The sequence below is a fragment of the Malaya genurostris genome, chromosome 3 (genome assembly GCF_030247185.1).
Source record: "Malaya genurostris strain Urasoe2022 chromosome 3, Malgen_1.1, whole genome shotgun sequence".
In the NCBI taxonomy this organism is placed as follows: Eukaryota; Metazoa; Arthropoda; class Insecta; order Diptera; family Culicidae; genus Malaya; species Malaya genurostris.
The window spans coordinates 188,622,141-188,633,033 of record NC_080572.1 but is presented as its reverse complement, the minus strand read 5'-3'; the positions used below and the strand labels follow the sequence as shown (position 1 = coordinate 188,633,033).

Here is a 10,893-nt window from a genome sequence, read left to right as displayed (position 1 = left end):
AGAACGCCGGGAAACGGTGAGATTAGAAATAAGCGAAATCAAAAAATTACTGCAAACAAACGAAGAAATGCTATATCAATTGCACAAGGAAAATTCAAAATCATACGCAATCGCGGCTTGTTTATTTTTTGTGTGCTTCCTAGTTTATGGAATCTACGTACTTCTGAATGGCGTATAAATTTCTTTCATATAATGTACAAAATAAACAATTTTTTTTATACCACCTGGTTTATAGTTCATATTTATTCCGGATCCAAGTAATGCGACAGCAAAATTCCAATCCGCCTGTTCGTGAAATATTTAAGCCTAGAGTTGAGAAAATGAAATGTAGCAACGCCCAATCGTGCAGAAGATACACAAGTATTTCGCCCATTTAACGTCTTCCACGACCTCGAGGACCACCACGTCCTCCTCGGGGACCGCCACCACGTCCACCTCCTGAAAAATAAAAAAAAAACCTATAGATTGTTTTTATAAGAAAAATCCAAAAACTAGCCTCGAGTTCCTCTGCCTCGTCCACGCTGTCCGCCACGGTTCGCTTCTCGTTTCTTAGCCCTGGTCTTGGGGGCATCGTCAATCAATAGAGTCTCTAGTGGCAAACTGTCTGGCAGAATATAGTAGCGAATATTGTTTCCTCTAATACTGAGTGAATCAAGCTGAACTGGATCGCGATTTTTTATTGTCATTTTGACTGCCTTGAGATGAGTGTTCATCGCCACATCAACACCGGTAATCGTTCCGTGAACCTGGGTACCATTTTTCAGCTCGATTGTTACCGTCTCGTGACTTAATTTCATAAGAAATCTAAAAGGTGAAAAGTGGAACCGGTAAACGATCGACCAAGCCTTTGGTTTTGAGGTTAGAAGCTAATTCTGAAGCGTCTTTTATTCTATATTCCAAAAACAAATAATCTGGTTATCACATTACCTTACTAATTTCATTGTGACGGGATAGATCACTCAGAACAAACTGATAGCAATTCTTTTTTTGAGAAATAAAGACAATATGCAAGCAAATATATTACTTTTCTTGATGAAACCTTTGCTTACTCCGCTATATACAAACACAGTTTTCCTGAAGCGTTTGACGAACGTCGCATTTTGACATTTGCTGTTACACCGATATTAATCACACCGGTTGTTCATTGGAACTTATCAACACTGAGAAAAAGGCAATTTAGATATTCAAAGGACTCGGACTCACGATGTAGAATTAGCACTGCCCGCATTGGCTTGGCTGCCAGCGGGCACAACATGGCTGGCAGCCATTCTGGTGTTCGGATGCCTCGCCGTTACCAGACATACACCTTAAACGATACAACCGTATCCACCAGGATTTCTGAGGTAGACGTGACTACCAGCCGTTTGTCATACCGATGTAAGTCTGACATTTTCAGCAAAGGTGAAAAGATGAAAACGCTCGGCTAACTAAGATACAGGCGACTATGTTTTGCCAAATTGGATTTGACAGCCGTCACTGAAACAATTTTGGTAGCCGTCTGGTGCCCATGGCTGCCCAGGTTAGGTCGTGCGGGTGGTGGTGAGATAGGGCAGTTCTGGCTGTGTTAGTAATTTTCTTACGAAATTAAATATGGTGCCCGAATTCACGCAAGTAAACATCGGTAGGAAATGTGGCTCAAAATTCTATTTCAGAGCTAATATCGGGTATGTAGTTTAATTTCTCCAAGTTATCAGGTATTCATTCTCGGTTCCAGCAACTGGACGTGTTTCGACGGATGATCCTGAAACGCTCGATTCTTCTCAATATCTTTTTGTTTTTTTTTCAAAAATCAATTAACAACTAAACTCACACATAGAAAAATATCGCAACCTGTCCATTTACCATCGCGACTCGGATACATAAACCAAGTACACGGAAAGGACTTGGCCTAGTTTAAAACAACCTGGCAGCCTGGCGAACACTCGCCGATGTCGCTGCATTTGCCAGTATTTTGAGTGCTGTATTCCCATCACGTCAATATGTTGTATTAATGTAGTTTAAAATCACAAGTTAGTTTTTGTTGATTAACTCACTTGTGATTTAAACGACATGGGAATAACAGAAGCAGAAATAATTGAGATTCGCTAGGTTGTAATTTGATAAAAACATTTTTATTTTCGACGGTATCGCATATTCCTGTGGAAATTACGACGTGTGTATGTTATTTGTGGCATAATCAATAGAACGCATTTTTTAAAGTCGCTTGTATATTACAGACATAACCTAAAAATCCAGTTCATTATCGATATTCCATTCTGATATAACAAATCAATTCATTTTCTATAACCTGGTAATTTCAAAAAGTTATGCAATAATATTGTGTCTATTTAATTGCTGAATGTGTAGTACGATCGATGCAAGAATTTTTGTAAGAGTTGAACCGACGACACGACCTGCCACTCGCTGTTAAAACTGTATCGTAAATTTATCTACCCCTCAGTAACTCGTAATGTCAAAATGAAATCCTTAGAAATATATTTGCAACTGGCAACCCAGGTTGATAAACTGTTGTTTTTAGAAAACGGTCACCATATCCTTGGTTACGTTTGTTGTTCAACTGAAAAATGTAAATAGAACAAAACCAACCAATATGTAATAAGTATTTCACAACGGTTCCAACGATTTTTTAAAGGCTTCAAAATTATGTGCAATTGCTGATCATTTTTATTATGAATTAAGACGTATTTATTTATTTAGGTTTTGCCCCCAGATGTTGCTGAGATTGTCGCTGACTCTAATACAAATGCTGGAGAATCTAAGTGAGTGATAAACCAGTGAACGGCCTTTAAGATAGAAAAATCAACACAAGGAGATTCGTACCACTGGCAAATTTTGATCAAGTAATGAAAAATGCGGATCGATTGAACAGAAAATGTATATAAAAAAATGTTGATGCCTTCCGAAATCAGCCATTGAGATCACAAAACCCGAAATTAATAAATTTGATATTAAAATCTCGTACGAGAAAAATAAGAGGAAAAACAAAAACGATTAAGGCGACTTAGGTAAACTTCACTATGATAGATTCTTAGTGAAGAAGTATTGTTGATATAATAAGGTCTTTCTTAAGTCATATATATATTTCTGCAAATTAATATCATACTCCTTCTTGTATTCGTATAATAACTTCACAACGGTATAGAAGTTTCGCGAGTCATACTCCGTATTTTAATACATTTACATTCAGAGCATTCAGGAACAGGATGTCAAGCGAAATATCCTATCGATGGCGATTGCTGCAATTATTATTTTTTCATTGATATAGAAATGAAACGGGCATTGTACCGCGGTCACTCGAACCATGGTAGGATCGGAATTTACCTTATGGACAGATAAAATTTTGGTTGATCTACTGGCCATATTCCTGGGCTGTTCTACCACACTTTTCTCATTTCTCACCAGGAAACAATTAGTCGGTAACTTTGTCAAGTTTTCGAATAGATTGGTAGTAAAGATTGCAATCATATTTTATGTAGAGTTCCATAGTCAAACCTGCCATACAAACAGCTAGGTTTCGTACCAATTCCTGGATAATAAAATTTGAAAGCTTACCAAATTAAAGAACTCCGAAACATATGTTGTTACTCACCATAAAATATGCTAGATGCAGAGAATTATAAGTCTATAATCCTTTAAACTCCCCAGAAGTAATCTAGAGATAGACAAACTATCTCAATTTGTTTGTTTATTTATATCTCTATGGTACCTCGGTAACTATTTAGTAGCAACCAAAACAGTGTTGCTTAGGAATTTTATTTTTATCATTAACAAGGGGTCGCTATATTTGTGGTAACTGACGGTAAATCGCTCACGGACACTTTTTATTCCGATTTTACTTTGGAGTGCCTGGTCGTGTCGTCGGTTGAACCATTGTTTTGCAATGCATCTGCTTGAGATTTCTCAATTGATTCTTTATGCTTTTATGTAACTATTAACATCGTTTTTGTGGATATATAAGAAAATTTCACAACTCATTATTTTTGAAGTTCATACGAACGTTTGTAAAACATATATGCTTTCGTTTAACTTAAGGTGCTGCATGTTTAATTTCTCTGGAGCGTATATAAGATCAACTGAGCGACATGAAAAAATTGTTGCTATTACTTTGAATAAAAATTTCCCAAAAAATGCTTTATGAGTGATTCATCTCCAATCAATTTTAAGAAAATAGTTCATGAGAACAACTGTTTTCTGAAGATCTTGATTTGATTTGAAAAGTTATCAATCGATAAATTATCAATTGTTGAATTAAATATCGAGAAGCACTAGACGCATTGATTTTGGTGATTGTAAATCGTAGAAGTATTCAATATCAAACGCAGTATTTTTCCTGGTTTAGAGATATTTATACATCTTTTCAACATATCTCACAATACTCAAAAAGAAAACAAAAATTTCAGAGTAGTAAATCGAAATCGCTGGGTTAACAATCAAATTATTATTTGTGAGCATTTCTAGTAACAGTTTGCTGCAAAAAAATGCTAGTTCACGAGCTAAAGAGTATGAAATCAAACTTTGAATACCGCCTTATTTAAAATCAATACTATTGATTCTTGTGTATAAAAATGCTTTAATGTTCCAAACAAAATTATTTTTGAAAAGCATATTTTATAACTAATAGTACTGTTGTTGTACCGTTGAATTCCACTATGTTATATCACGTCATTACACTCTCACAAAGTTACTATTTTCACAGTCACTATTTTTCCGAAAGTGTATCAAACGTTATAATACAGATACGTATTTCGGAATGCTATTTGCATCCTTCTTCAGTGTATCGGTTTTATAAGTTTATTGAAAGAATGCTGCAATGAAGTTCCTTTTATACAAACTTAAGTAGGTAGAAACGTAAGTAGGTAAACCACAAAATGAAAGGTAAAAACAGGTAACAGAAAACTGGAAGAGTTAAGTGTTTTCTATGTTTGTTTTTATCTTGGATATGGGTAGTAACTGGAAAAGCCAAGAAGATCTATTCCCTTAGTCTCGGTTTAATAAAGAGATGGAGTTATTTTTGAAAATTTCTAAACTTTCTGCTGAATCTAATTTCCATGGATTGGAAATTTGTCTTAAGATTTTTATGTCATTAGTAGAGAGTTCATGATCTTCAAAAAAGGCATGTTCTGCTACTTTTGACTTGAAGTGATGTGGTAGTCCCTTTTCCAATTCTTTGGATGCTTTCGCTATTTCTGAGATATGTTCCTTGAAACGAATGTCCAGTGTTCTCTTTGTTTGTCCGATGTATATTTGATCGCAATGAGGACACGAGATTTTGTATACCCCAGACTTTTTCAAATTCTCTGTAGGATCTTTTGTAGAACCTAGTAGAGTTTTCAATTGGTAGTTCAAATTCTCAGAAATAGCGAAAGCATCCAAAGAATTGGAAAAGGGACTACCACATCACTTCAAGTCAAAAGTAGCAGAACATGCCTTTTTTGAAGATCATGAACTCTCTACTAATGACATAAAAATCTTAAGACAAATTTCCAATCCATGGAAATTAGATTCAGCAGAAAGTTTAGAAATTTTCAAAAATAACTCCATCTCTTTATTAAACCGAGACCAAGGGAATAGATCTTCTTGGCTTTTCCAGTTACTACCAATATCCAAGATAAAAACAAACATAGAAAACACTTAACTCTTCCAGTTTTCTGTTACCTGTTTTTACCTTTCATTTTGTGGTTTACCTACTTACGTTTCTACCTACTTAAGTTTGTATAAAAGGAACTTCATTGCAGCATTCTTTCAATAAACTTATAAAACCGATACACTGTAGAAGGATGCAAATAGCATTCCGAAATACGTATCTGTATTATAACGTTTGATACACTTTCGGAAAAATAGTGACTGTGAAAATAGTGACTTTGTGAGAGTGTAATGACGTGATATAACATAGTGGAATTCAACGGTACAACAACAGTACTATTAGTGACAACATTCTACTAACAGCTCAAACAGAAATTTAGTGACAATGGTTACCAAGCCAAGTGAGCCTAATAGGTTTATTAAGTTAAGAAAGAAAATTGTGGGAATATCGAGAGACATTGCATTTTTGAAAAAATGCAGTAGATTTGGATTAACTCCCACATGCTGCAAGGTAAAGGGTGGGAGATCTTTTTCTAAAAATATTCAAAATAAAATTCAACACGAAATTCTGAAAGAGAAAACTAAAAAATTGTTTAGCATTCTGAACGTGAAAACTTTGGAATGTTATAATCTTCATTTAAAATTAGCGAAACAATATCCCCAAGGTTTCGAAATTTTCCTAAGCAAAGTTAAATTTGCAGAACACTGCGAATCTGAGCGAAAACGAATTCTCCTTCACAAGAAATTCGAAAATTTACGTTTCAAAAATTCCGCACGCCGCCCCCCAAAACCTCCAATACAGTTTTCAGAAGACTTCCTAATCAATCGGTCATCTCAGAATTTTACCAACGAACAAACAAAACTTCTCAATCTTGGTTTAAATTATGCAATTTCTTCTAAAGTAAATCTCGAACAAGTTATTATAGACGTAGAAACAGGCCTAAATAACTGTAATCTTTCTTTTTCTCAAATTAATGATGCCAGAACTATTGTAGCTGATATCATTAAAAATACCTCACTGAAAAATCAACAAAATATGGGTGATAAAGAAATAGTGAAACAATTGCGGGAAAAGCCTGTATTTTATGTTAAGGCTGATAAGGGAAACAAAGTGGTAATTATGGACAAAGAAGATTATGATAATCTGATAATTAAAAAAATCAATGACGGCCCTTATAGGAAACAAAGAGCCGACCCCCTTCCAGATATTATTAAAAAAGTAGATAAAACTCTTCATGAATGCAACCCAAACTTCGATATCAATCTCAGTAGTCTCAAAGTTTCTAACCCTTCTTTATCCAAAATAAAAGGACTACCAAAGGTTCATAAACCTGGTAACGAAAAAAGGGAAATCATTTCTTCAGTAGGGGCCCCAACTCAAAAAATATCCAAATGGCTAGTAAAAGAATTCCAATCTATGCCAAAAAAATTCTTCAGTAAATCAGTTCCTAACACACAGACATTCGTTACTCAACTTCAGAATTCAGGCGATATCAAAGATGACGAAATGATGGTATCTTTCGATGTAACCGCCTTATTCCCAAGTGTCCCAGTGAAGGACTCAATCAATCTGTTGGAAGATTGGTTACTTCAACAAAATAGTAGTAGTTTATGGAAATGCAAAGTACGGTCTTATCTTACTCTAACCCGGCTTTGTATGGATGTAAATTATTTCAAATTCAGAGGGGAATTTTATAAACAATTACAAGGGGCACCAATGGGCAATCCACTCTCCCCGTTTTTATGGGATTTATTCATGGCAAACCTTGAAGAACTTCTAAATAAGCAGGGATTATTACCTAATCGCTGGTGGCGATACGTAGATGATATATTTTGCATCATCAAACGCAACGATTTATCGAACTTTTTAGAAATAATTAATAATTTACATAAAAATATTAAATTCACCTATGAGGAAGAGAAAGACAACAGTTTACCTTTCTTGGATATTCTTATTGTCCGGGAGGCAAAATCCTTAACTTTCGAAATATATAGGAAGCCAACCAATACGGACCGTGTCATACCAAATACTTCTAATCATCCCCATCAACACAAAATGGCAGCATTCCACCATATGATTCACAGAATGCTATCCTTGCCCCTTAGAAAAGATGCTGCGATAAAAGAGAAAAACTTTATTTTCGAAATTGGAAAGTTCAATGGATATCCAGAGCATACAATTCAAACCATCTTCGATAAAAAATTAAGACTGTTGAAAAAACAATCACTTACAACTTTGACCCCCCCTTCTGAAAATTTTAAAAGAATATCAGTGGACTTCAATCAAAACATTTCACACCCACTGAAATCAAAACTAAGAAAATTTGGTTTAGATTTAGTGTTCAGCAGTATGAACTACCAATTGAAAACTCTACTAGGTTCTACAAACGAGAATTTGAAAAAGTCTGGGGTATACAAAATCTCGTGTCCTCATTGCGATAAAATATACATCGGACAAACAAAGAGAACACTGGACATTCGTTTCAAGGAACATATCTCAGAAATAGCGAAAGCATCCAAAGAATTGGAAAAGGGACTACCACATCACTTCAAGTCAAAAGTAGCAGAACATGCCTTTTTTGAAGATCATGAACTCTCTACTAATGACATAAAAATCTTAAGACAAATTTATTGATGGAAATTCGGTCAGTAGCATCTACGAAAACTATGGTGTAGCAAAAGTTTTTAGGAATTTAGTATCCACTGGAATGATTACAATACTATGACAATTACTTACTACATGCAGAGAAACGCAGCTTGATTTAAAAAAAGCAAAACAGTCAGTAGATTTTGAATATAATTTTCTGTTAATTTCAAGCTAAAATATGATTGTTTTGAACCAACTTTTGCCTTCTACGCCAACAATTATATCTGTTTGATTTGAAGCAAAATTCTGATCCTGACTAACGAAAAAATAATTTGTTTCGGCTGATTTTATGGTTGAAATAAATCAACCATTTATTACATGTCAACAAAAGTTGAGTTGATGTTATTGGCAACGTATTTGTTGATTTAATCATGTTTTACATTTATATCAAGAAAAAATTGATTCATTTTATCTCTGATCTCATTTGTGTAATGATACAGCTAAGTTTATTGAATAAAAAACCGTATAATTTTTTTTAAACCAGAAAATTTTTCACTTCCGTGTATAATTGAAACGCGTTTTTTTTTTTCTGGAGGTAAATTTATGTGCTTCATTTGTTTTCTTTGGGCTTTCCAACAATTCAAGTGTATGTATGGATGATTCAAAATATTACTAAACCTGCATAGCATTGAATAACACAGGTTTTTACAAAAAATATTTGACGCAGAATCTCTATCTTGACCGGACTGATGGAGTACCGAATCATTTCGACAGTCCCACGACAAAAGGGCCTAACTGCAAATGAGAGCCTCTCTTTGTTTATTTTCTCTTTTGATTATTACGGAGCCATTACTGCCATTTTTTTTTAAAGTTTCCAATATAAATCGAAAGCTTGTAGTTTTAACTTGAAAATTTTGCGAAGAGTAAGACGTCACAAATTAAATCAATCCGGAAAATCGTGAAGGAAAAAGTAAACAAAGAGAAACTGTCATTTGCAGTTAGGCCCTTTTGTCGTAGGACTGTCGATTTGATACAATAAACATTAACATATCATGAGCTTGATTGTGGCATGTGAAAAAATCGATCGTTCCACGAAAAAAGGTCCAGTTGCTGTAGAAAGTGTTTAACTATTTAAAAATGAATAGAGATTGAAAAAAATTAGTTTAAAATATAACCTTGAATATTAGCTTGAAAGAAAACTTTTTTTAAGAATAATGACAAAAAAATGTATGATTTGAACAAACAAAAGCGTATGTTGGAATACTAATCATTTTAGGTTTACATCTTATAATTTATTTCAACTGCCAAGTTTATAAATTCAAAGCTCGATAATATTACCTTTATATTTTAGTTTTTTAAACTGATTTTGTAAGTTAAATAAACTATGAAATTGTTTATCAAGAGATTGACAGGAACGCACAAGTCGAACATTTATTGAAACAAACTAATCCTCTGAGAAAAATCAATTATCAAGTTTTGTAGTTTGAAGCAACAACTATATTAAACCAAATTTTCTTTTGTCACTATTTTAATAAAATAAATGGTGAAACCAAAATTTAGGTAATTTTGCAATATTTTTCTCCACGTGTATCCCTAGGATTTCTCATATCGTTTTCTATTGAAAAAACTGAAACTGACCCAAAGTAGCAGCGCTGCCAACTATACCGATTTCTCGGTATGGGTTTATACCGATTTCTCGGTATAGGTTTATACCGATTTTTGAACTCGATACAGGAATACAGATATGCTCTCTCAAAATACCGATATTTCAATTTTCATACAGATAAATATCGATTTTCAGTTTATGTGTTGGATTCCATCGAGCGACCTTTTTTTTGGTCGCAAAATCAGTTTCCGCACTAAATCGATGTTTGATTTTTCGAGAAAGATATTGTACAGATAGATTTTTCCGCCAAATACAGATTTTTGAAAAAAAAACAGTTGACAGCAATGCAAATTAGTTTCATCAAGCAAACACTTTTCACGAAACTGAGTTGGGTTCACACTTAGCAACGGAGATGTGAGCAAACCCGATATCAGAATCAGGTTCGAAACTGACTCGATTCTCAGTTCAATGACGTTGAAACCTAGGTTCGACATTAATAAGCGATTAGGTTTATCGTCACAGCTAATCTCTATGTTTTTGACAATGCAGTAGAACTGTTTACATTCTCGTGAGGCAGTTTTGTTCAACAGTAGGCATAATAAGTTAGTCAGTTTGTGAGGTCAGAATAAAAAACCTTGTTCCGTATGTTTATTGCAAAAAAAAACATTACATAGCAGTCAGTCTTGATAATTGTAATTATTATCGAAAACAGCAACCCACTTGTACTCGGCGGGCAGATTTCCCCCCAGACGGTTGGCTATGTCTGCCAGCCAAAAGTCTGGCAACAATGCAACAATCGTTTCCGGCAGAGAATATCGCCTAGCGGTTATTAACGGTTCTGTTTCTGCCAGATGCTTGCCATACAAGATTGTCAGAGCCGTTTTGAATCGGTGCTACATATTTAGCGTCTTGGTTTCATTTTTTCATTAAAAAGTACATATGAAAGGCAATAAATTATTGCCCTTCATACATACTAATTATGAAAATGTTATTGCCAATAACAGTGCTTTCTCACTACCAAACATACACATATTTCAATCTCACTTAACTCGTCTCAAGTTTCGTTTTTTGTATGTACATGTGGGATTGACAAACATCAAATGAAGTCGAATAAAAA

General features: G+C 34.4%; 1 protein-coding gene across 1 annotated transcript; it reads right to left on the bottom strand.

Annotated features, from left to right (window-relative positions):
- LOC131438423 (small nuclear ribonucleoprotein Sm D1) lies at window positions 1-1,092 on the bottom strand. The gene is made up of 3 exons (XM_058608437.1): window positions 928-1,092; window positions 497-804; window positions 1-438 (listed from the first exon to the last, which is right to left on the bottom strand). Exons 1-3 carry the CDS (start codon window positions 939-941, stop codon window positions 374-376), a joined length of 387 nt encoding a protein of 128 aa, XP_058464420.1. The 5' UTR covers window positions 942-1,092; the 3' UTR covers window positions 1-373.
- Window positions 1,093-10,893: the final 9,801 nt, after the last annotated feature.

Excerpts from the sequence above, each read along its gene's own strand:
- LOC131438423 (XM_058608437.1), bottom strand. Across the intron at positions 439-496 it reads ACGAGGCAGAGGAACTCGAG|GAGGTGGACGTGGTGGCGGT; the intron begins GCTAGTTTTTGG and ends TTTATTTTTCAG.